The sequence below is a fragment of the Jaculus jaculus genome, chromosome 5 (genome assembly GCF_020740685.1).
Source record: "Jaculus jaculus isolate mJacJac1 chromosome 5, mJacJac1.mat.Y.cur, whole genome shotgun sequence".
Lineage (NCBI taxonomy): Eukaryota > Metazoa > Chordata > Mammalia > Rodentia > Dipodidae > Jaculus > Jaculus jaculus.
The window spans coordinates 164,577,297-164,596,710 of record NC_059106.1 but is presented as its reverse complement, the minus strand read 5'-3'; the positions used below and the strand labels follow the sequence as shown (position 1 = coordinate 164,596,710).

At 45.6% G+C, this 19,414-nt stretch overlaps 1 protein-coding gene across 2 annotated transcripts in view; it reads left to right on the top strand.

The window, feature by feature from the left end:
* Window positions 1-19,414, top strand: part of Dscam (DS cell adhesion molecule) — a 679,085-nt gene that overhangs the window by 92,419 nt on the left and 567,252 nt on the right. For both annotated transcript variants that reach the window (XM_004654491.2, XM_045151367.1), the window contains exon 2: window positions 18,522-18,839. In XM_004654491.2, coding sequence (XP_004654548.1) covers window positions 18,522-18,839 — 318 coding nt within the window. The remainder of the gene's footprint in view (window positions 1-18,521; window positions 18,840-19,414) is intronic.

Here is a 19,414-nt window from a genome sequence, read left to right as displayed (position 1 = left end):
GTTACCTGGAGAAGGTTTGAGATCTATTCTGTTATGAGTACTTAATGGGAAGGAGAAAGCGATTTTTCTCTCTGTAGAGAACTTCCTGTGATTCGACAAATCCATTCTAGTGTGATAGGCAAACTGTCAACATTAATGAATTCCAGCTGTGATCTGGTCCCGGGAGGGGAAGCCCCAGTATAGCTGTAAATTCACATGAATGCTAGAATGCATTCGAACATGCTGTATCTTTACCCTGGATTCAGATCTAGAGAAAACCATACTAAAAACTGTGTTTTCTGGTTTGGTTGTTTCCACCCTTGATCATACCTTAAATTTGGAGAACTACAGAAAAATAGGTAAAACAAATTTTCTAGAACAACAACATAAAAACTAGAGGGAAAAAAAAAATGCTGCAACAGATATTCTAAAGCAACATTCCCCCAGCAAAGTTTGTTCTGTTTTACTTTTGTTCAGGTCTGATGAGAAGACATTGCTGAGCCTCAGTTTACCAAAGTGTAATAGAGTCTTAAGGAGACTAAGGCTCGGGAAAGAAGGCTTCAGAATGAGCTCTGAGAAACACACCAAGTGCTAGCCAAGGGCATCTAATGAAAATCTTCAGAAGCATGTGTTGGCTTTTGTTTTTGACATAAGACCCAACACTATGGTATAGCCCAGGCTGGCCTTGAACTCACTGCAGTCTTCCAGCGTCAAGTCACTATTTTGTATTGATGTTTGAGGATTCAAAGGTGTGTAAGGGACAGGCTTTGATGTTCCAGGAATTGTGTGCCCTCCGTTCTGAGGACAGTACCCTGGGACTTTTCTTCTCATTCTCAGGGACTCAGAGTCCCAAGGAGTCACTCCTTAAAAGTGAATCTAGAACCACATCCCAGTCCTGTCCCTCAGGATAGAGGTCAGAATTTCTCTGCACTTTTCCATCCTGAATGTTCAAAGAGCAGTACTAGCTGTGTATAATGGGTGTGTGGGCCATTAAACTTCGGTTTGGAACGTGGAGTATTTAGCATCTGTGTCACAGCACAGATTTTCATTAAAGCTTTGTTATTCAGTTATGTCCAAACCAAGACCAACAGTAATAGCCTTAACTTATATTTTCAAACTGTGTTGCTGAGCAATGATTTCACGGTCTCATAAGAAGAATTGGGCTTGGTGGCGCACACCTTTGATCCCAGCACTCAGGAGGCAGAGGTAAGAGGATCACCATGAGTTCAAGGCCACCCTGAGATTACATAGTGAATTCCAGGTCAGCCTGAGCTACAGAGTGAGACCCTACCTCAAAAAACCAAAATAAATAAATAAATAAAAATATAAGCATGGCTCAGTACATTGTGGTATATTTCAAGTCACTCATTCCAAAGCCTCGTAGGCTTTCATGCTATACCTGGTGATGCTTGTCTGGTGGAATGATGCCTTTGAACCCTGTTTGTGGAGATTAAAACAGTTTCACATATGGACGTGCACCCCAAAGGGAGGGGGCCCTTCTTATCTCTGCATGGTGCAAATCCCACGTGTGGGAGGTTGACATTCCCTTTGCTAGGGAAGGCACCCTCCCACCACAGTCTGACACAAGAATGAACAGGAAATGTGCCAAAGCCATAAAAACTCAATGCCCACCCCTGTCGATGTGCCCCCTCCAGCAAGGCTCCACTTCAGATCCACGTCCTTTCCAGACAGCACCAGTCTCCGGGAGGACAAGTAATCCAACCCACAGTCTGCAGGGGGATGCTTCACACTTACATCAGAGCACGGGACAACTGGCTTTGTCACGGCACCCGTCCTGCCACTGAAGCTTCACTGAAATGGTGGCAAGAGAATGTAGGCCCATGTTTAGGGATGAAGAGGAAGAGAGGCATGGCTCGCAAGCCAGAGGATGAGCTGCAGGAAGAACCAACGGACAGCTTTTGGCTTCTGAGCAAAGAAAAGTCCAGTGAATTGGAAGAATGAGATACTAACTACAGTCAGTCCTCCAAGCGGTCACAGGAGACGTAGGACACACTTGAAATAAGTTGAGTGCTCATTTACTTCGTTTCCGAAACACAAAGTTAAACTTGTGCTTTACCTGCAAGAAAAAGAGAGAGAGAGAGAGAGAGAGAGAGAGAGAAAATTACTTTAAAAACTGGATTTTGATAATGGCCTGGGCCAGAGCACAATGGATAATGGAGAACTTCTGAGCACTGTGAGGTTGCAGTGTAGGAAAACGATGCACTGCGCAGCCTCCACCGCTGGGATAAGTTAGGACAGACGTGGGCTTTTCCTTGTGCTCCTCCACGGCCATCAGTCAAGACTCGTGCCCAGGCTGTCATTGCAGCGCTTGACTTTTGTACTTTCACATTGAGATACCATTTCAGGGTCTGGCTGTACTGTGTCCTGTTCTTTAATCGTGGGGCAGTGAGGAGCGTAATTTGGTTGGATTCCCTTTGCCCATCCTCCCCTTCCCTTTGAAAGTTTTATTTTACAGTTGCTCTGGCTGGCCGTGTGTGTGTGTGTGTGTGTGTGTGTGTGTGTATATATATGTTGCTGTGTTTGGATCATGCCCTTTCCTATATCATTTTTCTTTGTCTTGAGCTACTGCCTGTTAACAGTTAAGGTATAATTCTGTCTGTGTTATTATGATGTTGGCAGCATTATCTTTTTATTTCTTCATTTATATCTTACATGAATTTGTGCTCCTTCCACCTTCATTAACATTTGTCCCCAAATGTCTATGCTTCCAAATTCAACGTATCTGTTAGTCTGCTTTCTCCTGTTATGACAAAAATCCCAAGGCTGGGTAAAATGTGAGGTAAAGAGATGTATTTAGTTCATAGTTTTGGAGGCTGACATCCAAGGAGCACAGCTCTATCTGGGTCCACCCCAAACATGTTGCATGGTATCTCGATGGCAAAGGCACGCATGAGACGGAGAAGTCACACGGTGCAGCAGGCAGCTAGAGGATGTAGTCAGGCACACGTGTACATTATAGCCATCCCCTTTCCTGAGAACTAACCAGAGTCCCGTGAGAAATATGTTAGTTCTTTCCAAGAGCCACAGTCCCAGTGACTTAATAACCTCCTGCAAGGTGTCCCCCCCACCCAAGGACCCTCCCACGTGGCCACATTTTCACATCACCACAGCTTCTGGCATATGAACCTCAGAGGACAAATTCAGCTCACGGCCACAATACAGCAGAGCCATTTATATGATTTCGATTTCTTTCTGGGTTCTGCTCTGAGGCTCATCTCTCCTGCCGAGATTTCTGATTCTTTGGAATTCCTGGCCATTCTGTTGCCCTTTGAAACCAGTGATCTTGAGATACCGGTGCTGGACTACAGCGCTCAACATGTACGTTTTCCACGGCAGGGTCCGCATGCTCCTCCGGAAGTGTTCGTGTCACACACAGCCCTGGCAAGAATAGTGACTTTTCAACATCTGTTGGTGCAAAGAGACCTAGTTTGTAACATGAATTACCTACATACACATAAAAATGATTAGAAAAATGATAGAAAAACTATGAACTAAATACATCTTTTTTCCTCACATTTTACCCAGCCTTGGGATTTTTGTCATAACAGGAGAAAGCAGACTAACAGATACGTTGAATTTGGAAGCATAGACATTTGGGGACAAATGTTAATGAAGGTGGAAGGAGCACAAATTCATGTAAGATATAAATGAAGAAACAAAAAGTAGATAATACTGCCATTAGAAAGAAGGATACTGAAAACACTTACTAGCCATTTTCTGGGTGAAATTCTTAATTTTCTTCCCCTTCAGAGCTTTGTAAAACACAGCAAACAATTCAGCTTTCTTTTTTTTTCTTGTTAAAAAAATCAAATCAGTATGGGGCTGTAGAGATGGCTTAGTGGTTAAGGCGCTTGCCTGCAAAGCCAAAAGACCTTGGTTCGATTCCCCAGGACCCACCTAAGCCAGATATATAAGGTGGCACATGCATCTGGAGTTCATCTGTCTGCAGTGGCTAGAAGCTCTGGTGCTCCCATTCTCTCTCTCTCTAATAAATAAATAAAATAAAATATTTTAAAAGTCAGAATGAATACTGGGTAAAAAGAACACTCTTGTACAAAATAGCTCAAATATTAGAAATATGTTATTTTGGCTGCATGCATTTAGGCGTGTGTGTGTGTGTGTGTGTGTGTGTGTGTGTAGGCATGTTAATGTGAGTGAGTGAGAGCACACAGACATGGTATAGCCCTTGTGCAGGTATTGGTGGATAGCTCCGGATGCAGTCCTCACCTTCCACCTTGTTTCAGTCAGTGTCTCTTCATTCTCATATTTTAGTACTGTGTTCACCGACTGGATGGCCTGGAAGTTTCTGGGAAATTCTGCTTTCTCTATCTCCCTTTCTATCATAGGTGAAAATTAATATACAAGTTTTTACATGGGTTCTGGGGTTCTGAACTCACGTGGAAAGTAATGTATCCTGTGAGATACTCAGATGTAAAATGTGTTCTTGTGTCTCTGAAACTGGGCTGGAGAGATGGCTCAGCAGTTAAGTGTGCTTCCTGAGCAAGCATGAGAGCCCGGGGCACCTGAAGTCACCTACCTGAGTTTGAACTCCAGATTTCACACAGGTAGCTGGACACACCACATGTACCTAGAACCCCAGCCCCACCAAAGGGAGCAGAGACCAGAGTATCACCCAGGCTCCTGAGACACAACAAACTCCAGTGTCAGCAATAGACCCTGGCTCTAATAAGAATGGGTAGAGAACACCGGATATGGTGGTGCATGCCTTTAATCCCAACACTTCGGAGGCCAGCCAAGGTAGGAGGGTCACTGTGAGTTCCAAGCCAGCCTGAGACTACATTATGTATTCCAGGTCAGCCTAAGCTAGAGCAAAACACTGCCTCAAAAATAAAATGAAATAAAAAGAATGTGCAGAAGAGCAGTGGAACCGGACACCGGGTGTTCAGCTCTGCCCTCTACAGGCAAACACCCATAGTACAGTGACTGTACAGGCACACATCTGCATGCGTAAAAACACACACGATGTCACACGTATGCACAAGAACAGCAACTCAAAAAGAAAACAAAAAGAAATTCTATCCTTATCCTTGTGGTCAGTGACATTGTTATAATGAAATTTAGGTTATAAGAGAAGATGTTTATAAAATACCCACCCAGTATTATTCCTCAGAATGAATCTTCTCAATTAGCCAGAGTCAGTAAACTACAATTTCTTTCTCTTAAAAAGTAAGCTATTCTGGCTGGAGAGATGTCTTAGTGGTTAAGGTACTTGCCTGTGAAGCCTAAGGACCCAGGTTCGATTTCCCAGTATCCACGTAAGCCAGATGCACAAGATGGCACATGGATCTGGAGTTCATTTGCAATGGCTAGAGGGCCTGATGTGCCCATTCTCTCTCTTTATCTCTAATAGATAAATAAAAATTTTAAAAAATTAAATTATCCAATCAATAAACACCTGAGGATGTCAGTTATACACCTTTCAGTGCACTGGCTATGAGGAATAAGGCCACATGGTTGCCTGTGTCTCTCTGGGTGGCTCTCTTCCACATGAGCCTGTAGCAGTGTTATGGCTGCAACAGTGACCAGAGGCTGAGGGGCAGGACCTGACCTGGCAGGTAGATCACAGTGGAATTCCTAAGGAGCTGACGGTGAAAGAACACGCAGGAGATAACCGGAGAGAGGCGGGAACGGTATTCAGTGGAGGCTCTGTGGCTACATCAATATGGCTGTTTCTTTCTTATCTTGTCATGAACTTCCAGGGATTTCTTTCTTTTTATTTACCAGTTTCAGTGTCTCTGCTCATTAATCTCACTCACTTTCATTTCAATGTCTGCCTCTACGCAATGAATTCCCCTTCATAACAGCTCATAATTCTCCCGAGTATGCTCAGGGTTTTACTGACTTCCATACAAGGGGAAGATTTGCGTTAGTGATCACTGGGTTTTGTTGTTTTGCATTGGACAGACGGTTAAGTTGCTGGGGGTGGGTTGGATTCCTTCTAGGCTCAGGTTACTGAGGGTAACCTGGCATCAGGGCTGTGGTGACGTCATCGTCCTGCTCTGTCTCATGTTCTGCATGCGGGCAAGTCATTCCACACGACTGTGCCTGGAAGGCGATCATTTTCCACTGTCTGTTCTGATGTTCCTTACCCAAGGTTGCTTAGCTCCTTAGGCCCATGCAAGTGTCCACACATAGGTAACCAGTCATCCAAGACCCCTCCCTGCCTGTGCACGCCCACCTCCTGCACCTCACTTGGGCTGTACTTCCCTCGCCCTCTGTGGCCCTCCCCCTCCTGTGCATTTTCTTTTCTCTGCTTTGTGAGTCGCAGGAGCACCAGCGTCTTCTGCTCTCTGCCACGTCTTGTCCTACTTTAACTCAGCGATTCCTCTGACTTCCACTTGAGTCCCCCCCCACTTTTTTTTTTACAGAGAGAATTTTGTTGTTTTTAATAATCCTCTATGTGAGTTGTTGACCTAGGACAGTAATAATAAACTCAGTCATTATATTTATGAGATCATGTAACAGAATATGGCTTTGTTTACATAAAATTTTAGCTCACCATAGGCTTTAGTTAAATCTGACTTTTAAAGACAAAAACCCAAAAAGAAAACAACAACAACAAAAAAAAAATAAATAAATAAAACAACCTTGAAATAAATGAAATACCAACAAAAGCTTTAGGAGAGACCTGTTGGACTATTTGGATTAATAAATAAACCAAAAGGTGTCTGTAAACAATGTCTTATTTGCTTAAAGCCCAAACAAAAGAGGAAATATCAGGCACATTTCAAATTAAAATTATTTAGTTGTTTTTATCAAGCAATTTAAAAGATGAGGTTTCCCCTTTGTAACGATTGCAGAAAAGCTCTCAGGAAGTAAGCTGGGACTCACCTGGCTCCCGCCTGGTTTGTTACCGTATTTCCTGGTCACAGCCTCCCTCTGGGCGTCTGTATATCTCTCGGAGGATAAATCTGTTGCTGGGGTTCTGGTTGTCATCTCATCAGTAGACACAGCCTTGCCTGGTTTCTGTGCCATTGTGAAGTTATCTAGTGCTGACGACGACACTGGTCCCAGTGTGGGGGACCATGGGGCACGACTGGAACAAGTTCACTGGAAACGCACAGTCGTGACGCAGGAGCACGACTTGCCGCGGCCTCATGCAAGTGTGAGCGCGTTCCGAATCATTACACGAGCACTGTCTGTCTGATTTTGGTGGTTGTCCCCGGATGACGCTGAATTTGAAAGCATTTATTCAAATATGAAAACATTTAAGAGGTTCGGAATCAGTTAAATGTTATACTTAGGGGGCGTATATTACCTAAGGCTAAGTTGCATTCCTCTTAGTGTGGAAGCTCTTTGCAGAAGAGGCCCATGTTCATGCGCATATCCACTCTCAGATTCTTATAAAATCAATAAAAGCATTTTTGACCCAGTCGGCACTTCCAGTCAGTGTGAACATACCGAGCTTAGAAATCCAGGAGGCTGCCTTGGTTCTCAAGTTCACTGACCTCTCAGAAGTAACTGCCGCTGCTAAGAACCTCTGGGTGACTTGCCGCACCCAGCGTGTCTTATTCTCCTTTTGGTGGGTGGTTTAGACAGGGTCTGACTCCGCAGTCCAGGCTTGGAGCTCTCTATGTAGCCTATCCTGACCGCAAACGCCTGTTGACCCTCCTACCTCAGCCTCCCCAGTGCTGGAATTGCAGGAATGATACGAATTCTTGGTTTCCTAGGGCTGAGGCACTGATCTTGTTCTTTCTCCCTTATCTCCATGTGTGTTTTTAAAAAAAATATTTGAATGTGTTTTTCATTCTTTTTGGTTTGTATGTGGACATGTGGGTATGTGTGTTCACATATGTGTGCAGGAGTGCCTGTGCTATGACATGTATGTGGAGGTCACAGGGCACCTTCTTAGTGTCAGTCCTCACCTTTCGATTCCTGTCGAGGTCAGATCTCTCATCATGGTTGTTCGTGGTCACGTTTGCTTGTTCACACACTTCCAGGGAAGTCTTCTATCGTTGCCTCCCATCTCACCATGGGTGTGTGGGGATTACAGAAAGTTGCCACTGCTTCTACCTTTTTCTTTTCTTTTTTAAAACTTTCTTTGGTTTATTTTTATTTATTTATTTGAGAGCAACAGACAGAGAGAGAAAGAAGCGGAGAGAGAGAGAGAGAGAGAGAGAGAGAGAGAGAATGGGCGCGCCAGGGCCTCCAGCCACTGCAAACGAACTCCAGACACGTGTGCCCCCTTGTGCACCTGGTTAATGTAGGTCCTGGGGAATCGAGCCTCAAACCGGGGCCCTTAGCCTTCACTGGCAAGCACTTAACCACTAAGCCATCTCTCCAGCCCCCTGCTTCTACCTTTTTCTGTGTCAGGTCTGGAGATCTGAGCTCAGGCCTTCAGGCCTGCTCAGCAAGCACTTGATCAACTGAGCTGTCTCCTCAGCTTCTTTTAACTTCTTTTCTGGGGCGTGTGCATGTGTGGTGTATGCACACATGTCTTTGTAAGAGTGCCCTTCTTGTTGCTGGGACAAAAATACCTGGTGGAAATCAGCTTAAGGGGGAAGGGTCCATTTCGGCTTACAGTGTGTGGTGGCTTGATTCATGTGTCTCCCCATACTCTTATGTGTTCTACGTGCTGGGTCCCCAGCTGGTGGAAATTTGGGAATTGGAGCCTCCTGGAGGTGATGTATTGTTGAAGTCGGGCTTATGGATGTTCAATGCAGCTTCTCCTTGCCAGCGTTTGGCACACTCTCCTGTTGATGGCAGAAAGCACCCAACTAAAAACAGCTTGTGGGAAGAAAGGGTTAATTTTGGCTTCCAGACTCAAGGGGAAGCTTCAGAATGACATGGGGAAAGATGGCATGAGCAGAGGGTGGACATCACCTCCTGGCCAACATCCGATGGACAACAGTGGCAGGAGAGTGTGCCAAACATTGGGAAGGGAAAACAGGATTTAATAGTCATAAGTCCAAGTATACACTGCCTCCAGGATGCTCCCATTCCCAAATAGCTACCAACTGGGGACCTAGGCATTCAGAACACATACATTTACAGGGGACACCTCAATCAAACCACCACATTTCATCCCTGGTCCCCATAAACTGATAACTATACATGATGTAATATACAATGCATTCAGTCCAACTTTAAATGTCCCCATAGATTTTATCCATCCCAATGAAGTTCCAACATCCCCATAGTCCAAAGTCTTTCAAAAGAGTCATAATACCAAAAACATGGCACATAATAAACATTTACACTGCGAAATATGGCATTGGGCTTATCAAACAAATATTCATCTAAGATTTAAAACAAACAGGGCAAACATCAAACTCTATAGCTCCAATTCCAATAACTCTAACCAGTGACGAATCTCTGAGTTCAGTAATTCTAACCACTAAGAACTCTCTGGAGTTCCAATTCTGCCCCTGCAGCTAGACTACCCAGTCCTGGGAAACTTCATCTGGTGCTAGCAGCTCTCCTTAGCACAATCCCATAGTCCCAGCATCTCCATTGGGTCTCCACTGCAACCCACAGTTCATCCACGTGGCTCCTCTAGGCCTTCATGCATGTAATCATCCAACAAGCCTGCTTCACACTGCCCATGGCCATTCCCAAAAATCCAAACCATGTTGAAAATTCAATAGCCCTCTTTTTCCTGAATTTGTTATGCTCCATAATACCAAGTGGGCTGGCAACTTGTTAATTAATGGGGTAATATAGCAGACTTTGAAGAATAGGAAAGCCCTTTAGCATTCAAACCCCCTCAAAAGAGTTTACATTCTTCCTGTTGTCCCAATACAGGTCAGCTGGCCCATTATCAATGATTATAATCTCTCAAACAATTGCAGCTGAATGGACAGAAGGTTCAGCCCAAAGATTTCATTTCTTTCTAGGCCATATCCCTCTGCTCACACCACTCCATTTCTATGGGATGCAACTGCACACAAGTTCTCAGGATATGGTCATAACAACAAGCCTCTCACACTAACTGCTTCTAGCCCAGTCCAGGAAGAGCTCTGTCTTACCCACATAAGCTAAACCTCACTGTCCATTGTTTTTACTGAATTCAGGTCTTTCAGCTTTGACCAGAATGGTCCATCAAGCTGTACTTATAGCACTGCAAGAAATCTATTAGACCAAGGTTTCAAATCCTTCCACATGCCTCTCTCAAATCAATTCCAATGAACAAAGCCACAGTCAAGTTTCTAGCAACAATGGCCTCACTCTCAGTGTCAATTATACTGTTGCAGTCAGGTTCACATTGCTGGCAGAAAAAACACTCAACCAAGAGCAGCTTGTTGAAAGGGTTTATTTTGGCTTATAGACTTGAGGGGAAGCTCCATGATGGCAGGGAAAAATGATGGCATGAGCAGAGGGTGGGCATTATCCCCTGACCAATATCAGATGGACAACAACAACAGGCAAGGTACAGCTGTATTGAATAGTAATAAACCTGCCCCTCAACAATACACTGCCTCCAGGATGCTCCACTTCCCCAATCGCCACTAGCTGGTGACCTGAGCATTCAGAACACGTAAGTTTTTTTTTTTTTTTTTTTTATTTATTTATTTTTCAGAACACGTAAGTTTATGGCAGACACTTCAATCAAACCACCACAGTGACTCATACCTATAATCTTAGTACTTTGGGAGGCTGGGGCAGGAGGATTTCAATGAGTTGAAGGTCAGCCTGGGCTTTAGAGTGAGACTTTAATTCCAAAATAACCAAAACGTTAAGTTGTATGTTCGATAATATTTTTTTTTTTTGTTTGTAAGTAGATTGTTCATTCCTGCTGTTACATTATTCAGTGCATAGGCATTTCACATGTGTTTATCACGTTTTTTACTGCCTGTGTCTGGGTGGTCTTTGCTTGTAGCTCCCTACACAGCTGCTGTGAGCAGCCTAGCAGGTTTCCTGGTGAGTGGTTTTTGAACATATGATCCGTTTCTCTTGGTGTGTTGCAGAAGACGGACTCTTGTGTCCAGGTTCATGTGTGTCTTCATCTCTGGATGATCTGGATGTATGGATACTTTTCCAGAAATGAGTTCATCATTCATTTTCCCACCTGCAGAATGAGTCTCTGTTGCCCACATCTGTGTGACACAGAATCTATTCTGTATTTTCTATTCTAGTTCTCCCGATAATGTACTAATAATCTCTCATCACTGTGACCAAATGCCTGCCAAAAAGCAACCTCAGAAAGGGGGGTTTGTTTGGGTTTGTGCTTCAAGAGGACGCACCCCCATCATGGCAGGTGAGGCATGGCAATGAAGGGAAGGCATGGTGGCTGCATCAGGAGGTCATCTGGTCACAGTGTAGCCAGGGTCAGGAGACAGAGGATGAACAGGAAATGGAGCTGAGCTGTGAAGCCTCAATTCTTATTTCCAGTGATCTACGTCCTTTAGCAAGCTCAACAGCTATTCCATGGGGAAATGATTCTAGTGGGGTCTACTTTACAACTCCCCCACTTCCCATTCCCCACTCCCCAGCTCACCTTCTTACCCTGCCCTGTCTGAATGTCAAGGAAGAGGAAACTATGGCTTTGGTTTTTCTTTTGTGTGTAACATCTTCATCATGGCAGCCCCGTGCCATGTGATATGACAATACAAAGCCTCAGGAAGTCAGCTGAGGGAACACTTCTCTGCGGTCCCAACCTCTGGCCACTTACCACGGTTACCCCAGGGTCTCATGAAAGCTCATGCCAAATGTTTTTGCATCGCTCTTGGCTAGTAAGGACAGCTAGTCCTTGGGTGCTTTCCTCACACATAGGCTCTGCTCTCTTTTGAAGCAGCTCATGTCTGAGGGAGTGATTAGGACAGGGTAAAGTGAGATGCTTGTGGGCACAATGGCTCCAGTGGTGGAAGACATCATTCATTGCCTGTGATTAGGTGATGCATAGCATAGACAGTGGGTTTTATGTTTTGTTCTTTATTTATATTTTTAAAATTACTTTTTTTGAGTTAGGGTCTCACTCTCTAGCCCAGGATGACCTGGGATTCTCTCTGTATGGTCAGGGGGGCCTTGAACTCACAGACATCACCTACCTCTGCCTCCCAAATGCTGGGGTAAAAGACTTGCATCACCATGCCTGGCTTAAGTTATTTTTTGATGTGTGTGTATCTGTGTGTGTGTGTGTGTGTGTGTGTGTGTACGTTCATATATGTGTGGAATGCATGTGTGGTGGTTAGAGAACAATTTTGGGGTTTTTATGCTTGCCTTCCACCCCACACTGAGGGAGGATCTCTCACGGTTTCCTGTTTATTGTTACACTCAGGCTAGCTAGTCTGCAACCTTACAGGAAAAGTCATCTGTCTCCACCCTTCATGTTGCCTTACTGGGGTCACGGGAGCCTCTCCACAGCTCTGGATTTTACTTGGGGTCTGGGAGTCTGAGCTTAGGTGCTTAGCTGCTCTCCAAGCGGTTTATCCACTGAGCCATCTCCCCAGCCCCTTATCATGCTGCCCTGCAGTGTGTAGACAGACAGTAGAAAGTGAAATGTCTTGGAAATATAAGGAGAAGTGACAGGGATTCCCCATAGGTCACTTATCTCTTTACTAGGATTAAACATTTATTGATGATTTTCTCATAGTCATTAAATAATTTCACAAGCAGGCTCTTGGAATGTGGTCTTCTATGACAAAGTATTCATTTGATGTTTGATTGAGCAGTATTTCTTACACACACATATTTATGTCTTTATATTTTCAAGCGATATTTTGTTATGTGTGTGTGTGTGTTCATTTGTGTGTGGAGTGCACAGGTGGGAATCAAAGAACAACTCTTGAGTGTAAAATACATTTTATGTATGTGTGTGTATGTTTGCAAAGACTTTCCTATCTTGACAAGGCTACTTTTAAGGATAAAGAAGGGTCAATTCAGATATGACCAAGCTTTATTTGGTTCAAATTATGCACAATTGAGTTGGCAGAAGACTAATGCAGGGGAAAAAAATCCTCAGAAATCTAGGTGGAATTAATTAGCTTTTAAGAATGACAGTTACCTCATTCCTAACAATGTATTTGGGGTAATGTCAGTTTCTTAGAAAGCTCCGCTGTAAAATTACAATGCTGCCATCAGCGTTTTTACTTGACTTGAAAACCGCAGTCTGGAACTGCTCCCTCTGCTCTGATTGGAGCTGACTTCTTAGCGATTTTCACATTGTGACTTAGGAAGCTTTGCTAATGACGTGACTTATGTTTGGGAGAGAAAATGACAAGGCAGTCACTACTGATGAACACCTCTCCTCCCTTCTTCAGGGGAAGATGTCTCACATTTAGGAAATGTGCTTCTCTCCAGCATCTTTTCCCAGGTAGAAACCCCTCCCCAGCCCGCTTCCTGGCTTAGCTGCTGTTAACCTTGACTGCGGTGGGCTCTGCCAGAGATGAGACCCAGACAAGAAGAAGGGGGCTCCAAGCAAGGTGTCTATAGACGGCTAGCCTTGGTGCACAAAGCTTGCCCACATTTGGTCTTCTGTAAGAAAATCAGCCGTATCAAGAAAACCAAAACCGTGAGAGGCAAAGGTGTTGGCTGTCCTGTGAGTGTGTAGGGGATGGAGCTTGTAGGATTTTCAAGTGTCATAGCCTGGCTGAACAGAAGGAATGGACGGAACCTTGAGGACTATATAGTCTCTGGACAACTGGCTTCCCTCTCTCCCATTCTGTCTCTTCCATTACTAAGACAACATGATACTGGCACCTAGTGTTTGAATGACAGAGTTATCGAGGACAGCTTATCCACCATCCCACGTCTACACCCCCAGGCCACTTTAGTCACTCTACTACAGCCCTTCCTAATGGACTTTTCTCTCAGGAGTATGACAGCAGCCACACATCTCTTCACCACACACCCCCATACCACTCTTCCTTTACATATATTTACTGAAGTTAAGGCGAGAGGAAGCTGGGAATGGTCCAGTCAGGTGTATCTCGCAAAGGGAAAGAGTGTTCCTTTCCATTTCTCCTGCGTGATATTATGACCTTCCGGAATTTCCTGAACAAGATCTGCCAACCCACATGGGTACCACAGAGCAATTTCCACTATATAACTTTGATGTGGCTGATGAGTAGTACCCGTTACCTATGCAGTACCACTGTCTATCCTGATGAGTTTATTACAACTCAAGCCCTTGGCACAGGTGTCCTTTCCATCCTGTGTGGTACTTTTGGTACCATCTGTGGCCTCATGTTTGGAACTACATCAATCTCCTGGACCTAGTGCGTGAGTCCTCTGCCACTGTCCTGAGGAAATTCTGGGCACAGAATGCATGATGTGTTCTACCATCGTGTGTGGTCAAGGATGACACGTCAGGAGATGCGGTCAGACAAAAGCTGTGGAAACGGCAGTGGTGGGGGGCGGGGGGTATCTAGACTGTGTGGGTCTCACAGGCAATCAGACCCCACTCACTGTCTTCTCCACAGGGAAGGGGCTGATGTCTGTCTTTCAACTTTGTAACCAGGATCTCTGGTCCAAGGTTTGATTTGTACCCCTTCCTTTCTCAGCTCCTCCAAATTCTCCATTCCTTAATTGTGGGTGGTGATTCTAATGTGCTTAAAATAGAGGCAACTTTGTGAAGCATGAATTCCAAAGGAAAAGCTCCAAGAGATGAACAAATTCTGAAAGGATTTCTGTCTCATCACAGGAGTATGAGGTGGGAAGTGAAGGAAGGAGGTGACAGACTCACCCACCGGAGCTTACTAAACACTTCCAGTGAGCTACGTGTTATTTTAAACATATCACACCATGGCAAGAGTGTCTTTCTCATTGCCATGACAAGACGCCCGACAAAAGCAACTTCAGGAAGGACGGGTTTGTTTTGGCTCACAGTTTGAGAAAGTGCAGTCCACCCTAGCAGGGGAAGGCGTGGTGGTGGGAGACTGAGGCAGCTGGTCACATTGCATCGGCAGACAGGCAGCAGAGAGGAGACGAATTCAGATACTCAGCCCTCTTGGGTTTGTGCTCTCTGGGACCCAAGCCTAGGGGGTGGTGCCTCCCACCTTCAGGGTTGGTCTTTCTTCTTCAGTTACACTTCTCAGAAAACACCCTCTGCATTAGTCGGCCTCCATATCCCCAACACACAATACCCACCTCAAGCAATCTAGGGAAGGAATGTGTTTAATTTGGCTCACAGTTCTGGAAGATAGAGCTCTCGGAAGTGGAAAAAACATGGCAGAAACAAGAAGCCCACAGGGAGGCAGTGGAGAGAGCCACAAATGCCGAATGCTCAGCCAGTCCAGCAACCCAAGCTCGCAGGATGGTCCACAGTTAGAGCGTGTCCTCCCAGCTCAATTAACCTAATCTAGAAAATCCCTCACGCATACGACCCGAGATTTGTTTCCATGGTGATTGTAAATCTCAAATTGATAACCAGACATTAACCGGCACACTAGCAAAGTCCTGTATCACCCAGCTGTGCCCCAACTCTCCCTTCACTTTGTTTACTTGTTACGTTTTTATCGACCGACCATCTTTATACATATGTATATGATGTATTTTGATCATAATCCCCTCCCATTACTTTCTCTTCCCCCCCTTCCTCTGAAGCTCTTGTATTTCATTGTTGTTGTTGTTTTTCCCAACCAGTACCTTCTCTACTTGGCTGTTTCTTTCTTCTCTCGTGTACGGATGTGGCCCTCTGAGTTTGTCCTATGCTCTGATGGGGCACACATAGGGCAGGAGCTGGCTCCACTGCATGTCTTTGCTTGACATTAGAAATGCATGGCACCCCAGCATGACAGACATACCCCCACTGGTGTGTTGTGGAGCTTCCTGGAGAGTTGCTCAGAGGAGATCTGTGTCACATCTGGAAGGAAGCCAGGTCAGCAGGCAGCATGGGCAGAAGAAGCAGCAGATATGCAAAGAGCTGGCCACAAGGGTTCTGGCCAGGTGCTCTATCTGCCCAGCTGCTCCAGACTCGGCCTGCCTCTGACCAGTCTCCCTCTGTTGTGGGAAACTATTCCCCTGGAACGAAGGGAACATGCAACTTCACCCCACATAAGGTTCAGATGGCAGAGCAAAGTACAATTGCACCAATACCAGTTCAGTGAACCAGCGAGTTCACTGGGGTCACTTACAGAGCATGGAGAGAGAGGCTGCTTAGAGGAGCATGGAGCCCCCAAAGCAGCCACTTTGATGGGGCTCCTTGGGTCAAGATCACTCCTCAGATACTCCTCCCTCATCTGCAGGATGAGAGCCTGCTCACAGAGCATCGGGACCCCAGGGCAGCCGCACCACCCAGAATTCTCATCCCACTCTGAATGACGACTTCCCCATGACTGCTTCAAGGGGCTCTTTGTCCTTGTCCAAGAATATGAGACCCCAGAACAGCACTTTAGTGGGGCTCCCTATGTTAGGGTTACCCCCACAGATGATCCTCCCACATCCTCGAGGTGAGGGTCTACTGACAGTTCATGGAGACTTAAATGAAACCACCTCAATAGAGCTCGTTGTTCCCCGATCTTCTACCCTGTATGTACATTGTCTTCCCCTAAGGTCACGAGGCCTGTGTGCTATTGTACACAGTTGGCATAGGGGTGCCTGAGACCTCAGGTGGGGGTCTGCTGACCCTCCCCAGGCCTTCTGTGAGTTGTCCCAGCTGCTTTTGATAAAGCTGGCAATAGTTGTTGACTGCTTTCAATGGGAGGGAATTTGCCATAAAACACCCTCAGACAGAACTGTTTCCCACAACAGAGGCTTAGTACCCGGTACCCTGTACCCAGTACCTAGTACTGAGCTGAGCTGTGAAAATATTTCTAGCAAGAGTGTGTGAGTGTGGAGGGAGGCCCTCAGAACCAGCTTCAGTGGTGTGAAGATAGCTGTCTGGTGTCTGGCTGTGAGCAGAGTCCCACACAGACTCGGCCTTGCTGCCACCAGCGGGGCCACATGTACCAGCAGATTCAGTGAGCAGATTGAGGCTGGTTCTTTGAAAACCAGCCTGTTCTCCTTGTAATCAGTGCTAATTTTTGCATCTCTTTCTTACTAAGTCATGTTCAATACCCAGCAAGAAACTCAGTGCATGCATTTGTATCAGACTTACCATCAACTGCAGCCTGCTCTGGATTCCATCATCCCTCTGCTCCCCAGCACAGTCAAAGAGAAGCTGAGTCCCTGAGAACCTGCCTTGGACCCCTGCCCAAGGGGGCAGGGGCAAGTTTGCCACCTAAAGGGGACAAGCATAAATCCCCAGAGGTCTTTATAAAAACATGGTGTGTGGGAGGGAGTCCTGGTTCTGCCACCACTGACCCTGCATCCTCCATCCAGGGACTTCCTCTCCGAAGCTCTGCACCATCTTTTACAGAATGCCTGCACTTAACCTGGCAGAGCCACCATTCCCCACAATAAGTACAATGTCACGTGGCTCCTTGCCACGGCTGTAGAGAACAGGTACCCCACGTGTGTTGATGTTGTCTCTGGACAGCCAGGCCACTCCCAAATCATACTGATTCTTTCCTTTCTTTGGAACCCATGACTGGAGGCGCCCTGGCTTTTAGAAAGACTCAGGGAAGCTGAGGTCCTGAGGTGGTGTACTTCGTTGTCACTGGACTTCTGTTGTCTAGTTTGTGGATTCTGGCCATTGGGTTTCATTTGTTCAAGTATAAGAGCTCTACATGCATTTGGTAACTAGCGAAATAAAGGCACTCAGTAAGTGAATTAAAAAGCCAAATGTGTAGGAACCGGTTTGACAACATTTGCTTTGTGGGAGTTGAGACAGAAACAATTTCAATAAAACAGATCAGGGGAATGGCTTAGGAAATCGTAGTATATAAAATATGCATTCAGGAAAATGTGCTTGTGAAATGTGTGTCAACATGGAGTGTTGCACATCATATGATGTTATGAAAATAAAGCAGAGGGTATCACAACAACCTGCTTTATATTTATGCTTTAACACAGTGTAGTTACATAGGTCAGGCCCATGGGCATGTGTTCTGGAAGGAAAAAAATGTGCGAATGAAAACAGAAACTGTAGACTCGAGGAGGTGGGTGGCTGTGGTCCCTTTGTCAAAGTTCTCTGTATCATTAGTGCCAGTTTGCAACAAAACACATATTGTTGACTTGACACTTCATTCTCCAATAACCAGTCATGCTTTTAAAATGCTGGGTCTATGAGGTCCACTTTTATTCTTTTAAGTTGTGGGTTATTTTATTCAAGGATAGGTCTCAATATACCCAACAAATAGAACATTCGATCATAGCATCTGGCTGTGGTCCTTCGGGTACCTGTCTTCTAGTGGGACGTGCCCACTGGAAGTTACGCTCTGTGCATGCACCAGGGGATAGTGTGGACAGGCCCTGTTCTCCCCAAATTCAAAATATGCATAAAATCTAACTGTGGCCATTACTGTGGGGACAGAATGTGCAGCGTGTAGAGCAAGCTCTTACACTTCCCAGTGTTAAGTTCCAAGGCCGCTCAGCAGCCTGTGTCCAGAAGCTGAGGTGAACATCACGCCTTGATGAGCCAGCCTCTCTGTCGAGCACGCTGAGTAGTTTTGAGTTATTTCGTCTTAGCAGGTGCCTCGGAGGCAAGGCTGACTGAGCGTCGTCTCTGTTGTCTCTTGCAGTGTTCAGTGAAGAACCACATTCCAGCCTCTACTTTGTCAATGCATCTCTGCAAGAGGTAGTGTTTGCCAGCACCTCGGGGACACTGGTACCCTGCCCGGCTGCAGGCATCCCTCCTGTGACTCTCAGATGGTACCTAGCGACGGGCGAGGAGATCTACGATGTCCCCGGGATCCGTCACGTCCACCCCAACGGCACTCTCCAGATTTTCCCCTTCCCTCCTTCAAGTTTCAGTACCTTAATCCACGATAATATTTACTATTGCACAGCTGAGAATCCTTCAGGGAAAATTAGAAGCCAGGATGTCCACATCAAGGCTGGTGAGTACCATGGTGTTCCCTGTGGCTGGGCTCGGGACGGGAGGGCAATGACAAGAGAAGGGCACTGTGGCTGAGGACTAGTGACACCTTCTCCCTCCTGCCCCATGCCGTCGGCGCATGGCAGCGTCGGCTGCGGGTGCCCTGTGGCGGCAGAATGGCCTTTGACTAGATTTCAGAGCACACGAGTGTCAGAACTAAGGCCAGAAAGTCATGGTTAGCCGGTCTGCATCCAAAGGTGGTTCCTTGCCGACCTTAGGGTACCTCAGCTTAGACTTCCAGGCATGCACACTGTGTGTGCTCCCCCACTTTAACATTTCTCTGCTTCCCCTTCCTATCCCATCTTAGGTTAAGGAAAGAAGGGGTGTGATTTGTTTTTAAATGTACATTTTGGCTGGAGTTAAAATATAGCCTAAACATATGCTGTCATAGAAAGTGGATCAATCTAATATCTTAGCTTTCTTAGTAAAATTAAGTGGCTATTTGAACATTTTGACTATATCATGTGTTGCCAAAATATGTTCTTTTTACCAACATATCGTGACTTTTTTAGAAAATCATCAGTGTTACAAGTCAAT